The following is a 23,847-nucleotide window of genomic DNA, read 5'->3' as shown; positions in this document are numbered from 1 at the left end:
GTCCATTATATGTATTATTCAGTCATAACTGGGTTTTTTAAACAGGCAGATACATGGCTGTTCTTCAGACACACACACACACGCACACACCCCTCTGTAACCCAGAGAGACTGCCAGCTCCAGTGTGAAAGCGGCACACACACAAGCAAGGCTGGCACCGCTGCCAACAGGATGAACACACACAAGGTATAGTGCCGTCCAGCTGGTCGTTAGGTATGGCTGGTGTGGTCCAGCTGTCAAGCACTCAACAAGCACACACACGATTACACACACATATGCATGCAGAGACACAGCAATGCATCAGTCATCCTCCTGTTCTTGTGCCAGTCTACACACAAACAAGACATTCCATATTTCTCTTTCTTTGTGCTTTGGTGTGTCTGGGTGTATCTAGGGAATGTACAAAGGCCGGTCTTTCCTTTATGTGTGTGAGACAGACAGACAGACTTATCGTGTGTGGCAAGTGTGTGTGTGTGTGCTGGTTTTGTATTGTGTATTCTGGGTGTGCCGAGTTTGGGGTTTGTTTGTATGTGTGTGTGTGTGGTGTTTGTTTGTGCGTGCCTGTGCGCGCGTGTATGGGTGTGTGGTTGTGTGTGCATGTTGTGTGTGAGCCTGAGTGTGTGTGCGAGCCTGCGTGCGTGTAAGTATGTGTGCGTGTGAGCCTGTGTGCTTGCGCGCGTGTGTGTGTGTGTGTGTGTGTGTGTGTGTGTGTGTGTGTGTGGGTGTGTGTGTGTGAGCCTGTGTGCTTGCGCGTGTGTGTGTGTGTGTGTGTGTGTGAGCCTGTGTGTGTGTGTGTGTGTGTGTGTGTGTGTGTGTGTGTGTGTGTGTGTGTGTGTGTGAAAGGGAGTCTTCTCTGTAGTGTCAGCCTTTGATCAGCCTCCCCCAGTGTTAGGAGCCAACCCCTGGTGTCTTGGAGGCAGATGAAACACTGCTCCTCTATCCAGGACCACACAGAACACCCACTACTATCCTCCCTATCTCTCTCTTCCTCTCTCTCCCTCCCTCTCTCTCTCTCTCTCCCTCCCTCCCTCTCTTTCTCTCTCTCTCCCTCCCTCCCTCTCTTTCTCTCTCTCTCCCTCTCTCTCTCCCCATCTTTCTCTCTTCCTCTCTCTCCCTCTCTCTTTCTCTCTCTCTCCCTCCCTCTCTTTCTCTCTCTCTCCCTCTCTCTCTCCCCATCTTTCTCTCTTCCTCTCTCTCCCTCCCTCTTCTCTCTCTCTCCCTCCTCCCTCTCTTTCTCTCTCTCTCCCTCTCTCTCTCCCCATCTTTCTCTCTTCATCCCTCCCTCCCTCCACACCTCTTCCCCTCATTCTAGTTCCTTCTCTCCTTACCTCTTGACCCCCCTCTAGCCCTCTCTAGCGAGGCCGTCTCCCCACGTCGTGTTACAGGCCGTCCGCACAGCCCCGACACCCCCCTCCTCTCTCTCAGGGACGGCTTTCTCCTCCCCTCCCACCTCCTCTCCTACGGGGCCCCAGTGCAGGTCAGCGTGTGTTAGGGAGGGCGGATGAGAGGTGTTGGCCTGTGGGCTGAGGGGAGTTAGGGATGAGGAGGGGGGGGGGGGGGGGAGTGGGACTGACAGGTGTAGCCTGTGTCTGTGGATAGAGGACACCCACATTCTCTCTCACTCTCTCTCTCTCTCCTCTCTCTCTCTGTCTCTCTCTCTCTCTCTCTCTGTCTCTCTCTCTCTCTACCCTTCCTGGCCATCTCGGTCGTTCTCCTGAGCGGAGCATTTAACAATCGAGCTGATTTACTGACCAGACTATGGAGCATTTTTATTTTGTTGTGACAGGATGGGCTAAATAAACAGTCTATTAACATCTCGGCTTCTCTCCCTCGTCCCTCACTCCCTCTCCCCCTCCCTCCCCTCCTTCTGCCTCCGTCCCCCCCTCCTCCTTCCTTCATCCCTCCTCCTCTTCTCCACCCCCCTCCTCTCCTCCCCCCCCCCCCCCTGCAGGGTTCCTGAGCACAGGGGACCAGTCCGCTAAGGGGAACTACGGCCTGCTGGACCAGATCCAGGCGCTGCGCTGGCTCAACGAGAATGTCGGGCACTTCGGCGGCGATCCCGAGCGCATCACCATCTTCGGGTCGGGCGCCGGGGCTTCCTGCGTCAACCTGCTCATCCTCTCCCACCACTCTGAGGGTAAGAACACACACACACACACACATGCAGATACACACAGAGCCGCCAATCAGAGTGTGTCATATGATCCCCCCACCACACACAAATACACACAGTGCTAGGTGGTGAGGTCAAAAGAGCCAAGGAGAACAAGCTCCACTTAGGGTTGTTTGCGGTTACATGACATGCAACAATACCAACCCTCCACACACACACACACACACACTTGCTTTGATCATGGTTGGATCACGGTCTCTTTTGACCCCCTTGTGTTCCCCGAGGACAGCTGCGAGCAGAGAGCACAGATAAAAGAGGAGGCGAGGAGAAAGAGATGAGAGAGTGCATGTTCTGACATCTGCACATGTGTTCCCATCATCACTGCCGTGTGTGTGTGCGAGGGTCACCGTCTGTCTGAACATCAAGCAGACTGTCGAACTAACAACCCTGTGTGTGTGTGCGTGTATGTGTGTGTGTGTGTGTGTGCGTGTGTGTGTGTGTATGTGAATGTAGTATCTCTTCAGTGTATTTTGAAACCCAGCGTGCGTATTTCTTTGGAAAGTGTAAGTCTGTGCATATGAACGCGTGTTCACTCACACGCATGTCAAAGCTCACGGAACTGCACGCGACACACCTGCGCTGGTTGAGTTCCGGCGTGGAGCCCCATGGGGCCCCGTGTATCCAATGACTATCACCTGTCTCCCTGTCTCTACTCACTCTCCTTTATCCCATCTGTGTCTCCGCTGTCGTTTACCTGCCTCCGACTACCCCGTCATCATCATCCTCGTCATCGTCACCTAACACCAACCCCCCCCCCCCCCAGACTACACCTGTCACTCAGTGCCCCTGGGGCGCCAGGTAAGGAATGAAACATCCCCCTTCTCGAGGGACACCAATCATATCCCAGTCAGCCACGAGTACACAAATCAACTATGACATCACAGCCATACTGTATGTTAGCGGGGGGGAGGTGTGTGTGTGTGTGTGGGGGGGGGGGGGGTGATAGATGAAGGGAGAAGGGGGTGAGAGGTTTATGGAGCATAGTGAGGGGGGGGGCAGGAAGAGGGAGGGAGAACAGTCAGGTAGAACGAGGCTTCAAGGGGGAGAAGATACAGAGAGAGAGAGAGCAGCCAATAAGATGATTGTTTTACTTTCTCTCTCTCCCTCTCTCTCTCTCTCTCCATTTATTGATGTTCCTGGGATAGGAAAGAGACTCTGCGTCACTGCTTAAATATTAACCAGCCTATCTGCAGCAGAGAGAGAGAGAGTAAGAGAGAGAGAGAGGGGGAGAAGGAGAGAGGGAGAGGGGAGAGAGAGGTGAAAGGACTATACAGACAGAGAGAGAGAGAGAGAGAGAGAGAGCGTGTGGGGGGAGCCGGGGAGGGACATAGATGGAGGCGAAAGAGAAAGAAAAAGAAAGGCAGAGAGAGGAAGGGGGGAGAGAGAAAAACAGAGACGGCAAGAGGAGAATAATGGGTCTTTAACAACCCCACTAGCTATTCCCAAGGCATTGTAAATCATTTCACATCCTTGGTCTTGGAGCACTTGTCATTATTTGTCCAGAATTATATGTTGAAACAACCGTACTAAGCCAGAACAGCCAGAACAGCCACACCTCTTTATAACCACACCGCCCGCTCCCCTTCTATCTCTTCTGGAAGACAGTGTGACCTTAAAGGGCCGGTCCTCATATTCTTCCTCCCTTTTTTTCCTTTCTTTTTCTTTCCTTCACTCGCCTTTCCCGCTCCTCCCTTTTCTAAAGCACCTCCATCCCCCCTCTCTCCCCCAGGGCTGTTCCAGCGGGCCATAGCCCAGAGCGGCTCCGCCATCTCCAGCTGGTCCGTCAACTACCAGCCCCTGAAGTACACCAAGATCCTGGCCCGCAAGGTGGGCTGCACCTACACTGAGACGGCCGACCTGGTGGACTGCCTGAGGAGGAAGAACTTCCGGGAGCTGGTGGACCAGGACATCCAGCCGGCCCGCTACCACATCGCCTTCGGGCCCGTGGTGGACGGAGATGTGGTGCCGGACGACCCGGAGATCCTCATGCAGCAGGTGTGTGTGTGTGTGTGTGGAAGGGGGGGGGGGGTGACAGGTGGGGAGAGAGAGATTTACATTCCGATTTCCATTATCGCTGCTGTCTGTCGGTGATGTATAAAGTGCACTTCCCTGTCTCGTCCACCAGGGGGAGTTCCTGAACTATGACATCCTGATCGGGGTGAACCAGGGAGAGGGCCTGAAGTTCGTGGACGACAGCGAGGACAATGACGGCATCTCCGCCGCAGCTTTCGACTACACCATCTCCAACTTTGTGGACAACCTGTATGGCTACCCCGAGGGTGAGTCCACAGAGAGGATGCTGCTCATTACAGATTGGCAATGTGACCCACAAACACTCTCTCTCTCTCCTTCTCCTTCTCTCTCTTTCTCTGTCTCTCTCTCTCTCTCTCTCTCCCCTCTCTCTCTGTCTCTCTCTCTCCTTCTCTCTCTCTCTCTCTCCTTCTCTCTCTCCTTTTTGTCTCTCGTTCACACACACACACAGTTACTAACCCGGGTCCCCTCCCCCCCCCCCCCCCCCCCCCCCCCCCCCCCAGGTAAGGACATCCTGAGAGAGACCATCAAGTTCATGTACACGGACTGGGCCGACCGCGACAACGGGGACATGCGCAGGAAGACCCTCCTCGCCCTGTTCACCGACCACCAGTGGGTGGCGCCGGCGGTGGCCACGGCCAAGCTGCACGCCGAGTTCCAGTCGCCCGTCTACTTCTACACCTTCTACCACCACTGCCAGACGGAGACGAGGCCCGAGTGGGCGGACGCGGCGCACGGCGACGAGATCCCCTACGTGTTCGGCGTGCCCATGATCGGCGCCACCGACCTGTTCCCCTGCAACTTCTCCAAGAACGACGTGATGCTCAGCGCCGTGGTGATGACCTACTGGACCAACTTCGCCAAGACCGGGTAGGTCCGGCCAGATGCCGAGATGGGTCGAGGCCGACTCGGATTGTGGGGGGTTTGTCGTTGGTGTGTGAGGGTCTGATGTGTGTCATTTATCTACCTCTGTTTTACTCTCTCTCTCTCTCCTTCCCTTTCTTCCTCCACCTCTCCAGGGATCCCAACCTGCCGGTCCCCCAGGACACCAAGTTCATCCACACCAAGCCCAACCGCTTCGAGGAGGTCATCTGGACCAAGTTCAACTCCAAGGACAAGCAGTACCTCCACATCGGCCTTAAGCCTCGCGTCAAGGACAACTACCGGGCCAACAAGGTGGCCTTCTGGCTGGAGCTGGTGCCCCACCTCCACAGCCTCCACGAGGAGTTCATCAGCTCCACCACCACCCGCCTGCCCCCGGGCCCTGGCCAGGGCCCCGCCCACGGCACGGCCCGCCCCGGCCCCCGCCCCACCCGCCGGCCCTACCCCACCTACCCCTCCGACCCGGACCCCGAGGACTCGGAGGGCCCGCTGAACCCCTTGTTCCCTGGCGACATGCGCGACTACTCCACGGAGCTGAGCGTGACGGTGGCGGTGGGCGCGTCGCTCCTCTTCCTCAACATCCTGGCGTTCGCCGCCCTCTACTACAAGCGGGACAAGCGCCACGAGATGCGCCGCCACCGGCTCTCGCCGCAGCGGGGCGGCCCGGCCAACGACCTGGCCCACAGCCAGGAGGAGGAGATCATGTCGCTGCAGATGAAGCACTCGGAGCACGACGCCCACCACGACATGGAGCCCCTCCGCCCCCACGACATCCTGCGGCCCGCCTGCCCGCCCGACTACACGCTGGCGCTGCGCCGGGCGCCCGACGACGTGCCGCTCATGACCCCCAACACCATCACCATGATCCCCAGCACCATCACCGGCATGCAGCCCCTGCAGGCCTTCAACACCTACCCCTCCACCGGCCACAACAACACCCTGCCGCACCCCCACTCCACCACCCGCGTATAGTAGGCAGGAGAGAGGCGGCAGAGCGCCACCTAGTGGACCACCGCCAACCTGTACAGGACCTGGATGGCTCTCTCTCACGCACGCTCGCTCGCTCTCTGGCTCCTCCCTCGAGGACGTTGGCCCCCGGTTACCTGGCTTTGTGTCCCATGCCTCACGGCGCCCTCTGCTGGGGGGGCATGCGGAGGTGCGGCTGAACCGCGAGGTGACGGGGGAAGGGGGAGAGGAGTTTGTGGGGGTGTGGATGTTCAAAGAAACTTTTGATTTGATTTTTTTTGAAGAGGGTCTCCCTTTCTCTCAATCACACTACAGCCCAACACCAGTGGACATCAGATCCTTTTAACCGTTTTAGGTTCATGTTTGTTGTTCTTCTCATCCCCCTCTCTCTCTAGGCCCCCGTGTGCTTTGAGGGGGACAGGGAGGGGAAATGAAAAAAGGAGGATGTTTTGTCGCTACACAGTTTCAATGACTATCTCCTCATTCCTTCTGTCTCTTTCTCCCTCACATGTGGTTGTCATTCATTGTCCTTCTCCGAGCCCTGGAGACCCTCTTGGAATGTCACAAACGTTTGGATCCTGCCTGTTGTTTTGGTTTTGAAGCCAGGCTCCCAGTAAATACAATTAACATTAACACTGATGTTCTGATCAACTCTCGTTCCACCAGCATTCATGGTGCCAAGTATGAACTCTTGTGGGGTTCCCCATCGACGGGGCTGAAATGGGGACATTCTAGAACCGAGTCTTCTATATCGACTGCGGTTCTTGAGGGTACCGTGCTGTTCTACATGCACTGTCTGCTGGGTGTCGACGGAAAGTGCCAAACCGGCCTTTTCTCTCGTCTTTTTTTTCTTTTTCTTTTTTTTCCAACCGTACAGTCGTTGCTTACGATTCTTTTCTTCCTTTTTTTGTGGAAAGATTTCTAAATATATAGATATAGAATTATATATATAGTTATATATACATGTGTACAAAGAAGAAAGTATATAACATGGTTTTCTCATTGGAGGATCTATGCATGACTTATTTTTCAAGATGACGATGATGATGATAAGGATGATGATGATGATGATGAAGGGGTAGGCGAGAAGGATACCAGATAGTCAGTGTTCACATGTGCACGCTTCTTGGTCAGGGTGGGCAGTTTCTGGTCAGGAATGCTTCCCCATCCTGCTGTGTTTAAGTGTCATCTCCACAGAGACCCTCCGAGGTGTCCCTCCCTCTACATAGACCCCTCCCTCTTCCCCCTCCCTCTACACAGACCCCTCCCTCTTCCCCCTCCCTCTACACAGACCCCTCCCTCTTCCCCCTCCCTCTACACAGACCCCTCCCTCTTCCCCCTCCCTCTACACAGACGCCTCCCTCTTCCCCCTCCCTCTACACAGACCCCTCCCTCTACACAGACCCCTCCCTCTTCCCCCTCCCTCTACACAGACCCCCCCTCTTCCCCCTCCCTCTACACAGACCCCTCCCTCTTCCCCCTCCCTCTACACAGACCCCTCCCTCTTCCCCCTGCCTCTACACAGACCCCTCCCTCTTCCCCCTCCCTCTAGACAGAACCCTCCCTCTTCCCTCTCCCTCTCCTCAACCTCTCCTCAACAACACATACATGTCAGAGTCACAGTGGGTAAACACCCCAAAAGATGACACACACCAGTACAAAAAACAAAACAAGGTACGAAACGTCTCTCACACTGGTTACTACTTAGCAGCCTATGAAGGAGTAGGAGAACGACCCCACCTCCCCCACTTCCCAGTAGATCTCCCCCTGCCTAGGCCTTCACTCCTGTCTCCTTCCCTCCGTTGTCTTCGAGTGGTGCATGTTCTCCAGATCTCCAGTGTCGGCCAGTCTTCCACAGCTTGGCTTCATCACTTCAGATGTACGAGGAGCAGGCGGCTCACTTCCTCTCTCCTTCCCTCTTTTCATTTTCCCTCTCGCGCTCTTCCCTACTCTGGCTGCCTGTGTTTCTATTTCCAGCACATAAATATTCTGTTTGATGAGCGAGTGTGTGTGTGTGTGTGTACTGCAGCATGTCAGAATTGCTTCACAGGGGCATAGGTAGGCCTAATTAGAGAGCACAGACAGGATGATGGAGTGAGTGTGTGAGAGAGAAAGACGGAGAGAGAGAGAGAAACAGACAGACATCCCATCTCCGAGGCTAACCCCCATGCCGTCACAATCCCAGACTTCGAAATAACAATCCAGTTGTTTACCCCTAACCCATTTTATACCTTCCACCCTTTCGTTCAGCTTCTCCGTCCAGCTCTCCACGCTCTGTATACCCAGTGGGCAGGCAGGCTAGCTCCAGTCTGCATCACTGAGCATCTCATATCCAGACCACCTACCAGACGTACCACAACTGCACCACACACAGGTAACACCAAGCACACCTGGCTCTGTCAGCATCTGTCAGAGGAAGAGGAGGGGGGTGAAGAGGGAGGAAGAGGAATTGACAATCCCTCGACCAGGGTACTGTAGGAGCAAAATGATCGACTTGTCCTTTTCCGTTCCTCCCTCTTCTCCCTTTTTGGGTTTATTTTGGTACATATGGGAGAGACTTGATTTCTTTTATGTAACGTCATGTGACAGGGGGTCACGGGTCATGTGCTAAACCACCGCGGCAAAACGGCGACCTGATCCACAGCTCATGTTGAAGATGGAAACTTTAGCAAATGTGTCTCGTGTCTGCTTGTGTTATAGCTTTCAGTGTTTGGTTGGTTTCTAGTTTACTACTGCCTGATATCCTGGCATAGGAGCCAGAGCTTGAACTGGTACCAGGCTGACATTTTGTTTTAATAGTACTGCAGATAAATCCTATTGGACAACGAGCTAAGTCCTGGGAGACTTTGGACCGAGAGACTCTGGGAAAGCATCTAGGTTGTTGCAGCCTTGAACTCACCGAAAGGTCTGAAAGAGAGAGAGAGAGAAGGCTGGAGGGTCGGAAGGCAAAATGGACCTCCAACATTTGCTGCCATCTTGTTAAGGATTAGCGAGTGTGTCAGTTATTTCCTGTCCAGGGTCCAGGTGCCCCCCCCCAAGCCTCTGTGAACTGTTTTATACGTACTCTGTTGAAAAGAGGACAATAGGTGGTTGGCAAAGAGAAATGACGGTACCACCAAAATCGACACCAATTCAGCAACTGGAGATGAACAGCAACAGACTATTTCCTTTTCTGTCTTCTTTTCCTTGTCTGTTTTCTAAGCTTCTAACACTAGGGGGCGCCACAGTGGGGGAACTCAGCAGAGCTACCCCTCTTGCACCAGTGGAAGCTCCAACCACCAGAGGTCATGCACAGAGATCATGGAGAGACACGTCTGGCAAAAGAGGGGCATAACTGTACATTTTTAAGTGTAACAACAAACAGACAAAAATATTTGTAAATATTAAGTTTCTTGTTTGTTTTATGAGTGAATGAACGATATTTAGTTTGTGACAATTATCAGACAACAGGTGCAAGTTGATGAGGGGAGCCCTCCGCAGGTATTATCTCAACTGACATCAGACAGCTCACTGTTTTCTTTCGTGGACCCATTCTAAGGGGTCTCCTCGTACGCTAGATTCCGGTTCCTTCCGGTTCTGTTAGTTCTGTGGTGTTCTGGCCGTACACGCGTAGATAAGAGTATCGATTATGGTCTGTGATTCTGAACAACATAAAGAGTAAGATGTATGTAGCGTCATAATGACTTTTCATCTGGTCAAATTAAGCACCAAGTAGCAGGGATTCATCTCCACCCTGTGGCCCCCTGGGAAATGTGGTTTTTAAACCCAATTCACAAAGTAGGGTATGCATAGAAGATGCCAGGGCCTTTTTTTTACAGTACATGGTCAGATTTCTCACCCATGATGTCGGATACCTTCCCCTTGTGGTACAGAGCTTACTCTCTCACATGGTGGAAGTCTGCCTCCGGAGATCACCTGTAGCCACAGTATTACAGATGGAGAAATGAGGGCTTTTACAACCTAAGATGCCTCGTATCCACATAGGAGATCACACAGACGGCTCTAATGTCCCATCCGGAACACTGTGTTACAATGTGTGTGTGCCCATGAACAGTAGTGGTATACCTCTGTATGAGGGGTGTTTGTATGTGTGTTTTGTATGTGTAAATGTGCACGTGTGTGTGTGAGTGTGAGGTAGAAAGACAGGAAGATATAGAGGATTGATTTCAGTACCTACAGTATATATAGTCCATTTTCTTTGGCAGAGATTTAGTAGTATTCTTAATTTACTTTAACAACTTAAAACATGTGACCTGACCAAATGAAATCCATATTGGATTTTAGTGTGCTATTCCTCATCATACCTTGAAGAAATTAGTTTCAGCGTGGTGTAGTGACCACAATTTATTTGTACTTTTAACTGACAAACTGTGTTTTCTCATTACAGCAGTTCATCTGCAGATCTACCATTTTCTGGGTGGGATGACAGGTCATAAACAAGGTAGCAAAAATACAGGATCAAAGCAGCTGAACTTCCTGTATGGTCTGACTATGCCTCTGGCATCTTTGACCAGAGCTATAGGGTGCATAGCAGTAGACCAGTTACACTGAAGCACATAATAATAATGATAATATGTTTCATTTTTATGTCCAACACCCCTGGGATAGGCTCCACCCCCTAAACTAGATGTCTGTTCTGTCTGCATAGGAAATTTGCACCTGTTGTCTTGTTTTTCCTTTCTTTGCTGAATTCTGAAACCCAAGACTTGAGATGAAGAACAATGTTAATAATGGAGTTTAAAAAAATATGATTATTATGAAGAAAAAAAAAAAAGTTAAAGATAAACTTATATAAATAAGGTGATGCTATTTCTGTTTACTTTAGAAGTTATTACACACTGTATGCTGTGATTCTGATCCGGAGATCATTAAAGACAGTCTTCATAGCTAGGTTGGTGACTTTGACTCTTTATTAAACCTCTGCAACGAGAAAACATGGTATATGGAAGCTTTTCAGTTCAAAATCTCTTCAGAATATTACAAATCATTAGAATGAAACATTAGAATCATACAGATGGAAATAATATTTGATGTTTTCCTTGTGTGGGATGCAAGATTCCATTAAGAGTTACATACACTGTATTTGCATCTCACCGTATCCTGAATCACGTTAAATAGTGGACTACGAATGCTTGATCACATTGAATGGAAGTGGCTGTAAAAAGATTCCACCACATTAAGGCACAATCAAATAATCTGTCTTTAGAGGAAAAAAACGAAAGAAACAAAACTAAAAATTCGGTTTATACCAAGAAGGCTAAACACCGGTAGAATGTTTGTTACCAGTGTGGTATTTGAATTATTTTACTAGACAATTTCTTGATTACGTCAAATACAAGTGGGTATAAAGAACTTAAACCACATTGGCACATGTTAAATAATCCATGCTCTTGTAAGGAAAAAACAATCATAAACAAAGGCAAACATTTTTCGGGTTTAAAGCAAGGTCAACCATCAGTACAACCAACTACAAAACATATTCAGTTATTAGTACGGTATTTAAATTCATATAATGGACTACATATGCTTAGTTACTTCAAATACAATACATGGTCATAAAGAACATCCACTAAATTAGTACACATTATTAATCCATCATGTAGTTGGTTGAATACAAATCGGCCAACCAATTTTGGCTCAAAAAGGAAAAGCTTCAATATGACAGCATGGTTATCCATGACGATGATAATCCAGTCTGATTCACACATTCAACTCATCATGAAGTTTATTACAATCCATGAAGTACAGTACATGCCAAGTGTCGCAGAACTCGAACCATAACATCCGAGATGTCGCCTTATTAATAAAGTATCTCTGAACTGTGACCATGAGTTTGAACTCGACAATGTAGAGGCCACTCTCTTTGAAGTTATGTGTAAAAAAGTATATTGAGACTCGTTGAGGCAGGTAGAGCCTCTTACTTCATGTTAAAAGACTCTTTGAGGCTATTTTCTGCCTGGACCTTTGTGATGTTTTTCCAAGCTGAGGGGATATCTGCAGGTAAGGCATTGTACTCTTTGGCAAACTGCTTGTTGAACTGAGCCATCACATATTTCCAGTAGTCTGAGGCCTGGATGCTTGAATCTGCAGGAATTTGCCAATTGGGGAAAATCTCTCTGTACGTTTTGTAAGGGTGATCTTCTCCATTTGTATGAAAGCATCTGAACTTTTTGTCGCTGAACACGGAAGAGGTGCATATATCAGTCACTAGTTTGTTTGAGATAGTCGACCTGTACCGACCAAGACCCTGGGGCCTGTGTATTGAAGCATGATGGTCTGTATGGGCTTGTCCACCTGCCTCGCATGGTGCTTTACAAAATGGACATTGTTCACCACATACAAACACTCTGGTGAACAACTCATTCTGTGGCTTAATCCTCAGTTTTTTCAGTTTCTTCTCGATGTTGTTGTCCTTTTGAAATGTTTCACTCAGTGTTTTCCCCATTTCATTAACAGATGTTGTCAGCCATTCAGCAAACTGCTCGTGGTTAGCATTATTGAGGATCATGAAGGCACTTAGAGCATCTTTGGGAATAACCAATGTGTTTTCAAGCTCCTTGTAGATAATCTGAACAAACTTTCCCAAATTGTTGTTTTTGTCTGTTTGAGCCTTTGTGATGGCCTCTGTTATTTTCTTGACATTTGCTTTCACATGCCGTTCTTCCAATTCATACATTTTAGACCCATTTGAAAAGCGTTCCTTGATTTGATCAAGTATCCACTTCTTGACAAAGTTTTCATAGGTGGAAATGTAGCTGACATAGTTCTCAAATACGGGTTTGGACAGAAAATCCTTCAAGATTGAGTACTGAAAAAAGGTACGAGTGCTGAATTGGAGGGAATCTTTCCCAGTCAACATTTCATCCACAATATCTACACCCAGGGATTCTTGGACACTGGCTTCCACTGCAGGTTTGAGGCATAAACGTGTAAATTCATCCGCTTTTTTTTGACATTGGTCTCGTTTGTTGAACAGGTCTTTGAAGTCAGTACGGTACTTGTATTTGTACTGATGTAAGCATCTGCAGGGGTCATTCACTTCTATGAAATGTTCATGCATCTTCTGAAATGACCTTGACGCATTTCCACAAATATGGAGCTTTAAAGAGACTTCAAAAATTGCATTAGTCTTAAGATTTCTACTAGCAGCCAATCTATCATCTATCACGTGTAGGACCTCCTGGATGTAATTGTCATGGTAATTGGAATGCTGTAATTCTTTTTCAACTAACAGGGTGCAAGCATCTATGATGCTGTCTGCAAGTACTTGGGTCTCACGGATATAATCTTTATAGTAAAAGAAAGTGTTAAATGCATTTTTACATTGATCAAATATGTTTTCAGGAAGAACTTTGAAGGGCTTTAATCCACATTGATTCAAATTTGATTGATGTATTTTCTGATGTACTGAACTTCCTTTCTGTTGCAAATTTGAGCGAAGCGCCCGAGACACTTTTTCAACAATGTTTTTTGGATTTAATTTCTTGAAGGATAACTCACGTACAGTTGTATCCCACATGTTGTCAAAATCTTTGTCAAGCTCTTCATCTGTCTTGTTTTTCTTGCTTTCTTTACATTCTTTAATCAGAGCCAACACTTTCTCTTCAAGTTTGGTTGTATGGGTTTTCTTGATTGCTTCAAGATTGCTCATTCCCCGTCTCATTTCAACAGATGCTTCCAGTTGATTCATGACAGAGTTCGCCATTTCTCTTCGTAGACTCTTTGCGTTGTTGGAGAAGTCCTCTCTGTACGCCTCCACTAGATACACATGGCCTTCTGTTTGCTCATAGTACTTGGTCAAGTTGTCAAGAATTGTTTTCTCCCAGTTAGAAAGCTCTGAGGAGGCGTCACTTTTCAGGTTGGCAAGGAAGTCTTGAATGTCTGATGTCTGAACATCATCATTGATGATTGTTCCATGGTTTGAGATCCTTGTTTCAGCGTTTGCAGCCCATGTGTACATGTGCTTTTTGAATGACCATTCCCATTTATTGAATTCAGTGCACAACCTCATATACGCATCAGCCACAAGGCTGTTTCTGAAGCTAAAGATGAAGTTCTCATACTTCACAGAATTCCACAAGCTCTTAGTCCACTCCAGAAAGTCCATCATGTTATTGCCCGACGTTTTACATTCTCCTAACGCTTGGACTATGTTTCTTTTGAACTCATAGACAGTTTCACTGTATCCTGCGTTGACTGGGGCCATCGGTGGGCTTCCATGCCACAGTCCTGGGATGTACCAGTTGCCTGTGTCTGAATCGTACTCCATCACATCAGTGAAGGTCTTGTTACCCTCTTTGTTTTCCATTTTGGCTGCTGCTTGGGTCATTTCATTCAACTGCTCCAACAGCATTTTCCTGTCTCTCATGTTCTTGTCATGTGCAGAGACATCCGACACGTTCTGATGCACAAACTGACACTTGGGCTTTTTCCCTACTTCTTTCATCCTGAGGAAAGCGTGGACCACTATCTGCAGGATGTCCTTCATCTCCGTCGAGTTCTCCATGGCAATATTGATAATTGTGACATCACTTAGCCCAATCACAAGCGTAGCCAGCTCATTGTCATGCTCGTGGCTATCATCTAGCTGTGCAAGCTCTGGTGACTTGAGACCCTCTGTGTCAATGATCACTACAAAATCACAATCAAGTTGCTTTTTGAAGTCTTCTTTAACCTTGATGAGCAGCATGAAGGCCCCTCTTGTGCATCTTCCACTACTAACTGCAAACTGGACCCCAAACATGGTGTTGAGGAGAGTGGATTTCCCTGTACTCTGGACTCCTAGAACCGTGATGACCATGATCTTGTTCTTTGGCTTCACCAAGGCATCAAGTTCATGTAGAACATCACTCACCCATCTCAGTGGTATGTTGGATGCATCTCCGTCCACCAGTTCCAGGGGATATCCATCCAGGAGTAACTCTGCACATAGCTTGGGAAGATGGAGAAGTTGTTGCCGTGATACCTCACCCTCTGGGAGTAAGACTGAAGATTCATAGAGCTGACCCATTTCACGGAGAAAATGTTCAGTTCCTAGGGAACTGTTTGAAATCTGTTTGTCTAGATCATTGATGTCTTCTTTGTTTTCTGAGGAGTTTTGACATTTTTCTTTATACTGTTCCCGAAGACCACTGAGGCTTTCACGGGACAGATTGTCAAGGTTCATTCGCATCCATTTCAAGAAATAGGACCTTTCTAATCCAGGTGTTGATATGGCATTGATGAAGCAGGTCATTGCTTCAGACATGTCCCATTCAGACTGTTTTTTCCTGAGTTGTGTTTTCTTGGTTTGGAGCTCACTCTTGTACATCTCAATGTTTTTATCACCAACTTTCCTCAGTCTGCATTCTTCTTTTTCCAAACGAGCTAGCTCTTTCCATATCTGTCCTTGCAAGGGTAGTTGACTTTCTTTGTACCTAAATGTGTCAGGTATGTTTGAAGTGATGGCAAACGCATTTTGCTTGGCAGTCTGACATTCCTGGCAGTCTTCATCCACCAGGATTCCAAGCTCATGGGCCACATCGGACATCTTTTCCAGCTGCATCTTGAATTTGCAGTTCTTGATCACATCACCAACTGTGTTTCGTAGGTTTTTGACAAAATCTGCATCGTTCATCTGTTTGGTCTTGAGGATTATGTTGTTCTTTTTCAGGTTCAGCCCGGAGGCAGTTTTCTTCAAAACATCAATGTTGAAGTTTGGACTCTGAGGGTTCCCTATCAAGAAGAGCTGTGCCTTCGTGTGTTGACTGGTCAGTAGTGAGTAGTCCAAGTTGTCAAAGAAAACAAAAACCGCAACTGAGGTCTGACACAGGAAGGAGTATTGTGTCTCGAAGGTACCGATGTCACCTCGAAGGTTGGCTACAGCAACAGGTTCTCCAAATATGTCTATGTTTTTGTTCCCACAAGGGAGGTACCAACTGATTTCAACCAATCCATTTGATATCCTTCTCGGACTATCGCCACATTCCATATCGTGGTGAACAAATGTGTCGTGATACTGTTGGGGGTTGCTTAGAAGTTTGTTTATAATCTGCGACTTGGACAAGGAGCACTCTCCCAGTCTGACGAAAGACACCATAGGAAGGTCTGAAAGCACAACCCTGTTTTCGACAAATCCTTTTGGATCATCTAGAGAATGAGGTCTGTACTTTTTAACAATGTCCCGCAGAGCCCATAGCATGAATGTGCACTGATCTGAGTCACAGTTTGGAAGCAACAGTGGCACTGAAAACTGACACATGGACATTTTCAAGGTCATCTCTTGCTGCAGGAAACCATTGGAGCACAAAAAGAGAGCAGCGACAATATCTAAAGGGTTCACCATGTTGTTCACATCCTGGTTGCCGACCAAACTCTCTAATTCAAAGTCGCTACTACAGAATGAAGCGTCACAACCTGATTCGTCTACAGTGGAGACACACTTTCCACTCCTAGCTGTAACATTAACCATCATTAACCTTTTCAGGAAATACCATGGAAGGTCTGTGAGAGAATGAGCTGGTTCTCCGGAGATGGTCTTCTCATCTATCTGCAGCACTGTGCTCAGGGTAAGTTTTTCTTTGAAGTCCAAACCCAAGTCTAGCAGTAGGTTCTCCAGGACGGTTTCTGGGGAAGAAGAAATCATGGCATCAGATCTCCTTGGTTTCACATCAGCTACTTTCCACAAGTAGTTTGAAAGTAACTGCCAGGACGTTAATTACCTACTACTGTTCCACAAAATATCGCAAATTTGACCAAAATGTGTAATAAACTCACTTGTGTGGACATATACCGCCACAAACTGGCTCTTGGGTCCGGTCTTCAGGAGAGTTGAGGCCCTAAAGGTGTACTTCACACCTGGTCTCAGACTGGAGAAGGTCAGGCTGTTTGAGACTGTCGTCTTCTCTCTGGTGTCTTCCCCATCTCTGGAACAGGTCACATGATACTCCCCGACTTCACCATCGGGATGGTGCCAACTGAGACACACTGAGTCACTGGTGACGTGATCAATCCGCAATTTCTCTGGAGGCATGGGCACTGTAAAGAACATCAGGATTGAAACTGCAGCATTATCCCAGAAAGTAATAGTAATATTCACTCATCACTATTGATAAGAAGGGACATTGACCAAAAAAGGATTCAGAACTTAATTACTTGTGTAACAGGATGATGTGAAGGCTTTGCTCCGAACTCCACTTTCAGAAACACAAACAACGTTGAAGATGTACTCTGTGCCTGGGCGCAAGCCCTCAAAGTCAATAGTGTTGGAATCTTGTACACGGAGACTCTCTTTCTGTGCACAGCTGGAGAGGGTCACCTCATATGACCATTTCATAGAGGGTTCTGGGGGGTCCCATCCCAAGGAAACACAGTCAGTGCTTATATGGTGAACTGTTATCTCTCTTGGAGAAGGGCCATCTGCGAAAGAGACCAAAGAAATAAACAATCAACAGGTTCCACAAAAAGGTTATTCTGTTCTTATGTTGTCTGCACTGGCTTTTTGGGGAAAGCCATCATTCCTGATGCACTCATTGTGCATACCCACTCTTGTGGCGTCCGTTAAACGAAAAAAATAAGGATTAGGTTCGTAAGTAAATCAGATATAATATATTACTAATATTTTGTCATGATCATACAACAAAATACTGCACTATTGGCATACCGTCAGTCGGCTGTGCTTTTGTGTCTCCTTGACAACCAGCTTGTGATGACTGTGATGCATCTTCTTGCTCACTGTACAAATCAAGGACTGAATCACTGGCATCAACAAAGTCCTTCATTTAAGGGAAATATTTAAGGGGAGAGAATGTACATTTCTGTAAGTTGATATCTTTTCATATAGAATTCATTAACACAGTGAAAATGTGTATTACATGTTTAAGGCCATAAGCAAGGCCAGATGGCATTGTACATTATATAGCTTACCTCTTCATCTGAGAGGTCTTTAAGAGCAGAGTCTACTACAGATGGTTCACTTCTTCCTCGGTCAAAAGCGAAATCTTTAAGACTGCCCATTCCTGAGACGTGTGATACTATTAATAAGAATGACATACAATATACAAAATACTATAAATAAAATACACAATTTTAAAGAAATCAATGATGTCTAAGTCCATTTGGTAAGCTTTCTTTCTAGTTGAGGTTCAGATACGCTGACTAGATGTAGCATGATCTTATCTTTTTGCAAACCTCAACTAAAAATTTAGATTTATCAGACATAAACGTTGACATGTGTACTAACCTGTTATTATATTACTCAATCTCTGCAAATCAATCGCTAGATTATGGCTAGCCACTACACTCCGAAAGATAACTCCTTCCACGCATCAAATAGGTCGCGGTTGGTAATTTAGTAAATATGTAAGCCTGTTTATTGATCTGGGTGTGTGGCTAGATTTGTAGGCGGTGTCAAAAAGTAGTAGGCCTAGTTCGTCTCAGGCTGGTGTGTAACCTATTACAAAGGTAGGCAAATTACACATGATGGTGCCCGTTTTGGCAAAGACACTTCTGTAAAATAGATTGTAAATCTCAGTGAATCTTTTTTTCCTTGAATAAAGGTCATTTTCTATTATTTGTCTTTTTTTTTGTACATTTAGCCTACGCCTATTTCTTCTCCGGTTAATTTAAGATAACCTTCCTCCAAATAGCCTTTGTTCATTTTAAACCTCTGCAACATGGCAACGTGTTGCTGGGCATTAACAGTCAAATAAAAGCATGGGTTTCATGTCCAAACTAGAGTCTCTACCTTCGATGAATAGGCCTACACCATGTCCTAACTGGATGCGAGCGTCCGACTATCGCGTCGCATTGGACGATGTAAACAAATAAAATAAAGATATATAACAAGGTGACAGACTTGCAAACTTCCTTAAAGACATTGACAGCAAGAGTTCTCAATTAAATAATTTGGAGTAGATATCCGTTTATAAAATACCTTTCTTATTTGTTACCAATTTAAGAGACTCAAAGTACATGTCAGTTTAAATTCGGAATAGTTTAAAACATGGGGTCGATTTGGAAAACTTTGCTTTGTGAACTCTCTGTCCACAATGAATCCGTCATTTTCACGTCTCTTACGTCATGTAAACCCCGTTGCTACGACACCGTGTGCTACAGAGCTTTAAACGCGAGTGACAAACAAATAGAAACGGCGTCCAAACAAACAAAAAGTTGGGCCAAAAAGTCGCGCTGCTCAGCGTCGTGTTGCTCGCGTCCAGTTAGGACACGATGTAGTGTCAGCTGGGCAAAGCTCTGCTATGTTTCTTTATCATTTAGCTATATTTGTTTATGCGTTTAGATAAAACAAGATCGTCTCACCTTCTTCCTCTGCGAATGTTCGACATTTACAACAAAGCTGCAGTCCCTCCTCACAGTTCAACGTTTGACATTGAGAACACTTCATGCTGTAAGACACAAGGATAAATGAATAGCCTGGCCTGAATTTAATTTAAGTAAAATTAAGACAGTCGGTTCCACGACTAGTCTATTAGGTCCAATTCTCTAATTATAATATGGCGGTATCTATAGGCTACTTTAAAATAAGATATTATTGATTGCGTGAAAGAAAAGTTAATCTTTTTTAGTTTGAAGAACGGCAAAACTTTAACTGTTCTACTTTATGTTAGTCACCTGTTCTCACTCCAGTTGAATTAACCCATGACGGATGTAGCCTAGGCTATTTATATTCAATCTCAGAGCGAACCATGTGTATAATCGTTATCTTCAGGATAACTACTAAACATTAGGTTATTAGGCTCCCACACGCCGTCTACAGAAATATAGGCTACTTCTTAGTTTTTTAATTGAAGTGTCGACATGCACATTCTGTTGATTTGGTGCCGTGATTCCGTGTTAAATTAGGATATTTTAATAGAATATTATTGGTTCAGTCCATTAAAATGTACTTTCGATTTAGTTTCTTCAATTTAAGTTTCGTTTGAGCAGAAATGATAGGGGTGTGTAGAGCCTTTTAAAGACTCCTACACTTGGCCAATGAGGTGGGACCAGGGGAGAACTTCCCTGGACGCGTGTTCTGCGTGCCAATAAACCAATGTCCACAATTTCTCTGCATTCTGCTGTTTACCCATTTATTGTCTTGACGGCAGCACCAGTAATGTATAAGCCTAATTTAGTAGACACAAGTCTTGATACAAAATCACAGATGACTTGCAAAATAGTTTTATTGTGTTGACAGCAGGGAAAGTATGAGATAGTTGGTACATGTACATAAAGAGACTACAAAATAGTGAAGATAAACATCAGCCCATCAGAAAGGGAACATACATATGCTCAAAAAATTGATTTAATTCGTTTCCTCTTTAGCTTTGTCAATTGATTATTGTCTTGATGTCAAGTATATGAAAAAGACCATTGTAAAAAAATATCTAATCAGAAAGAAAAAAAATCATGTGAATAACAGGCCAAGCAAGCAGTGCCTTCAAACCGACACACCGAACTCTCACAACTCATTGAGAACATGCAGACGAGCCCCCTTCTGCTTCCTAATAAAGGTCAGAGGGTCAAGCTGGGTCTGACCAGCCCTGACCTGAGCCAGGAACTCACTGGTGACGTTGAGGGAGTTGCGAGAGGTGTAGAGGTCGCTGAGGTCAGAGGCCATGGGAGACGGCACGTGTTCGCTGCAGGTGGGGCCCCCCAGCCCCGCTGCACACTCGACCGTGTAGGAGAAGAAGATGGTGCCGTGGTTCATGGGGCACATTTCCTCGTGGGTGCCCTGTTTGAGAGGCTTGCTGCAGGAGCCCAGGAGGTCGTCCCACGACTTCCACCAGTGTTTGTCCTCGTCCCACACCTCCACCTTCAGCTTGCTGTCCAAGGAGACCTTTCCCCAGTTCATGCCCATGTCAAACTGTTGGTTCCAACGAGGGTTGTCGTTGTCCTGGATCACAGTGGTCTGGATTGCTTTGGTACCCACAATTACTTTGACAAAGGCGTCGGTCTGTGACATGGTGTCGCCAAATAAGCCTTTAGCGCGCATCACCTTGACCGTTAAGCGGGCTAGACCTCTCTCCTGGGGGCAGCACTGGCTGGTTGTCTGCTGGTTGGCCTGGCAGACACACTGGCAGGTGTCACGGGCACTGGGATTGGAGGAACCGGTACACTTGTCAGAGCAGCGCAGCGCAAGTGCGCTCTCCAAGATGTAGTCCTCCACCGCCTTCTTCAGCCCCGCGCTCTTCTTCTCATTCTTCACCAGCCGGTGCAGCGGACTCATGGAATAGGTGATGATGTCAGGGGTGGTCTTTAAGGTCCCCAGCCAATTACTGAAGGCGTCGCTCCCTGTCTTGGCGAAGAGCAGTTCAGCGGAGCCGTCTGATTGGCCGCCCACCACCTCGGTGAACCTCTCTTTGAAGGTGTTGTGGAAGCTCTCTTTGGTGTCACGCTTCTTTAGGTCCTGCTTGCAGAACTTGGTCTCCGTTTTGAGGTCGGCGGTTCCGGTAGTCGTGGCAACGGAGGCTTCGGCCTCCAGGCAGTCTTTGACCTCCGTCTCTTTGTAGCCTTCCAGCGACGCCTGGCACACGCGCAGCGAGGTCACGCTTTTCACCCGGCCGCCCAGTTGGACCTTATGGATGAAGTGGGTTCCGAAGGTGTTCAGGAAGTGCTTGTACTCAGGCTTGGTTTGATCGGTGTAGAGCAGGGGGAGGTTGTTCAAGCTGCGGGAGAACTCTGGGTGGAGGGGCGGCTTTTCTATCAGACGGTAACTGCAGAGGGAACACACAGCCAATCACACGAGTGGTGTTATCAGCCAATCGCACGAGCGGTGTTATCACCAAAATATAAATCACATATCAACATTTTTACCTGCTGTTAGCAGGTATTTATCATACATGAAATGGTGATAGATGGAATAGAAATATAAATCACACACACACACTCACCTGTAATAGGAGCAGTGTACATCCTGCTTGATGAAACTGTACTTGTCTTGCTTGGACTGGGACATCACCGTCTTGGCCACCCGAGAGTGAGTACCGCCCACCACCATAGACGCCGTGATTTGCGGGCTAACGACATCCAAACCCACCTTCCAGCTGGCGTCCACCTCGCTATGGCTGTCCTTGACGAAGCTCTCGCTGGAATCATACACACTGCTGGACACTTTCATGTGACACTGATGCAGTGGCCGCCAGTCCACCACGGCCGCGGGTAGCTTCTGTTTGTTGCCGTCCATGTAGGGGTTGTCACAGAGGGTGCAGCCCCCGTCCTCGTCTTTCTTCCAGGTGTCCACGTCGATCACATAGGCCCGCTTGCGCTCCATGGTGACCACGTCAAAGCCCTCGCCGGCCAGGTCTGTTCCCGGGGCTGAGGGGGTGTTCTTGCACTCTGCTGCCCGGCCTGTGGTGCACGCGGGCTGGGCAGGGGGCAGGAGGAGGGCCCCACACAGCCACAGGACAAGCAGTGCTGTGCGGATTCCTGGAGGAGGGGAGAGAACGAAGAGAAGGTTTAGGGAAATAAACTCAATTAATTGGATGCTATCTTATCAGCATCTTTTTATAATCTGACATTCACAAATAGCTGCCTGTATAAATGGATGTCTTTTCACCACTAGATGGGGGTATTTAACTTTGAATGGTGATCTCACTGCTCGGTTTGTATTGTTTATTTGTTTAGTACTTGTTTGGTACACCTCTCTTTATATTCAAGCTTTTGTATTTATTTATATACCGACACTCATCTTTCTAGTGTTCATTTGTTCATTAAATATTCTCATCTGTAGGTATTACATACAATACTTGTTATTAGGTCCATGGGCGTATCTAGCCCTATTTTCAAAAGTTTCATTAGCCCCCCCAAATTTGTTTAATTATTTTCTTTTTTTTCTTTCATATTTTAAATCTAAATTTGTTAATTTCTCTTCCTAAAACCCACTAGAGGACACTATTTAAAAGGATATTTTCAAAGATTTCTTCTGGGGGAACATGCCCCCAGACCCCCCTAGTTTTGCTGGAAAAATAATAGGTTTTATCTAGGGGCTTAGCCCCCCCAAAAGTGGGAACCTAGATTCGCCCCTGATTAGGTCTGTATTGTTTGTCACCCGCGCATGTTTTACTTTCATTTCTTTTAAATCTTGTCTGCTTGCCGCAGTTTCCCCTCAGGGGTGGAACAAGCACCCACCATGTGAGGCATCAACCTCACATTTCACTTCATTTCTGTAGATTTCTTAGTTTTACCTTATCAGAAATGTATAGATTTGACTAAAGACCTCCGATAAAGATTAACTACATAATTTTCTCTTTCTATGACATTCGTCCCACAAAAAATGTGCGAAATATAAAACCTCACAACACCCAATAGAAGAAGTAGAAGAAATTGTTTGTGACCCTAAATGACCTGTCTGCATGGAAACGCACATATTACAAACAGGTTCTATGTCGAATTTCGGAGTTCTTCTATTGTTACCAATCGATACATAAAATGAAATGGAGCATAGATTGCTTACCAAACATATCCCAGACGCTGTGGGGTGCTTATGACGAAGATGAAGACTTAGGAAGATGATCGTGAAGATGCTCGTCAGGATGAATCTGGCAAAGGTTCTGTTACTGCACGGCCGTCAGTTGACAGACGCAGACTGACAGGTAGGCGGACAACTCTTTCCATCCTATCACTGCATCAGTCACCCTGGGTGTGTGTCATGCTCATGAGCGTGAAAGACCACATGTTCGAGGTGTGATCCGATGGTCGAGGCTTTGTTTATGCAGGCGTCTAAGATTCAGGCTTGTTTCCTGGCAAAAGGAAACCTATTTATTTATGTATTAAACCACTGTGGGTTGTTAAAGTTAATTTAGAGAAGCTCAGTAAAG

General features: G+C 47.1%; 3 protein-coding genes across 7 annotated transcripts in view; 1 reads left to right on the top strand and 2 right to left on the bottom strand.

Annotated features, from left to right (window-relative positions):
• Positions 1–6,058, top strand: part of nlgn2a (neuroligin 2a) — a 45,862-nt gene extending 39,804 nt beyond the window's left edge. For all 3 annotated transcript variants that reach the window (XM_067261248.1, XM_067261249.1, XM_067261250.1), the window contains 5 exons: positions 1,952–2,137; positions 3,903–4,168; positions 4,299–4,452; positions 4,708–5,074; positions 5,224–6,058. In XM_067261248.1, coding sequence (XP_067117349.1) covers positions 1,952–2,137; positions 3,903–4,168; positions 4,299–4,452; positions 4,708–5,074; positions 5,224–6,058 — 1,808 coding nt within the window. The remainder of the gene's footprint in view (positions 1–1,951; positions 2,138–3,902; positions 4,169–4,298; positions 4,453–4,707; positions 5,075–5,223) is intronic.
• Positions 6,059–10,946: 4,888 nt separating this feature from the next.
• Positions 10,947–19,664, bottom strand: si:dkey-85k7.12 (interferon-induced very large GTPase 1). Of its 3 annotated transcripts, none has more exons than XM_067261734.1 (6): positions 19,349–19,664; positions 17,957–18,063; positions 17,694–17,805; positions 17,186–17,449; positions 16,808–17,068; positions 10,947–16,657 (listed from the first exon to the last, which is right to left on the bottom strand). In XM_067261734.1, the coding sequence occupies exons 1-6, from the start codon at positions 19,431–19,433 to the stop codon at positions 11,970–11,972; spliced, it is 5,517 nt and encodes a 1,838-aa protein (XP_067117835.1). In that variant the 5' UTR covers positions 19,434–19,664; the 3' UTR covers positions 10,947–11,969. The 3 variants fall into 3 exon arrangements, with proteins under 3 accessions (XP_067117835.1, XP_067117836.1, XP_067117837.1); XM_067261735.1 differs by having other exon boundaries at positions 17,957–18,048; XM_067261736.1 differs by lacking the exon at positions 19,349–19,664 and adding an exon at positions 18,273–18,839.
• A 564-nt stretch (positions 19,665–20,228) lies between these two features.
• On the bottom strand, positions 20,229–23,490 carry LOC136967806 (perforin-1-like). Its single transcript, XM_067261752.1, has 3 exons — positions 23,484–23,490; positions 21,922–22,456; positions 20,229–21,744 (listed from the first exon to the last, which is right to left on the bottom strand). The coding sequence occupies exons 1-3, from the start codon at positions 23,488–23,490 to the stop codon at positions 20,490–20,492; spliced, it is 1,797 nt and encodes a 598-aa protein (XP_067117853.1). The 3' UTR covers positions 20,229–20,489.
• Between the last annotated feature and the right edge of the window lie 357 nt (positions 23,491–23,847).

The sequence above is a fragment of the Osmerus mordax genome, chromosome 23 (assembly GCF_038355195.1).
Source record: "Osmerus mordax isolate fOsmMor3 chromosome 23, fOsmMor3.pri, whole genome shotgun sequence".
Lineage (NCBI taxonomy): Eukaryota > Metazoa > Chordata > Actinopteri > Osmeriformes > Osmeridae > Osmerus > Osmerus mordax.
This window is presented reverse-complemented; position numbering and strand designations above follow the sequence as displayed.

What these genes read in the sequence shown, in the direction of transcription:
- si:dkey-85k7.12 (XM_067261734.1), bottom strand. Translation starts at nt 19,433, where the DNA reads ATGAAGTGTTCTCAATGTCAAACGTTGAACTGTGAGGAGGGACTGCAG. An exon ending in AAAAGCACAGCCGACTGACG is followed by an intron (nt 17,450 to 17,693) that starts GTATGCCAATAG and finishes TCTCTTTCGCAG; the next exon opens with ATGGCCCTTCTCCAAGAGAG. An exon ending in GGCGGTATATGTCCACACAA is followed by an intron (nt 16,658 to 16,807) that starts GTGAGTTTATTA and finishes CTTCTTCCCCAG; the next exon opens with AAACCGTCCTGGAGAACCTA.
- LOC136967806 (XM_067261752.1), bottom strand. An exon ending in GTACACTGCTCCTATTACAG is followed by an intron (nt 21,745 to 21,921) that starts GTGAGTGTGTGT and finishes TTCCCTCTGCAG; the next exon opens with TTACCGTCTGATAGAAAAGC.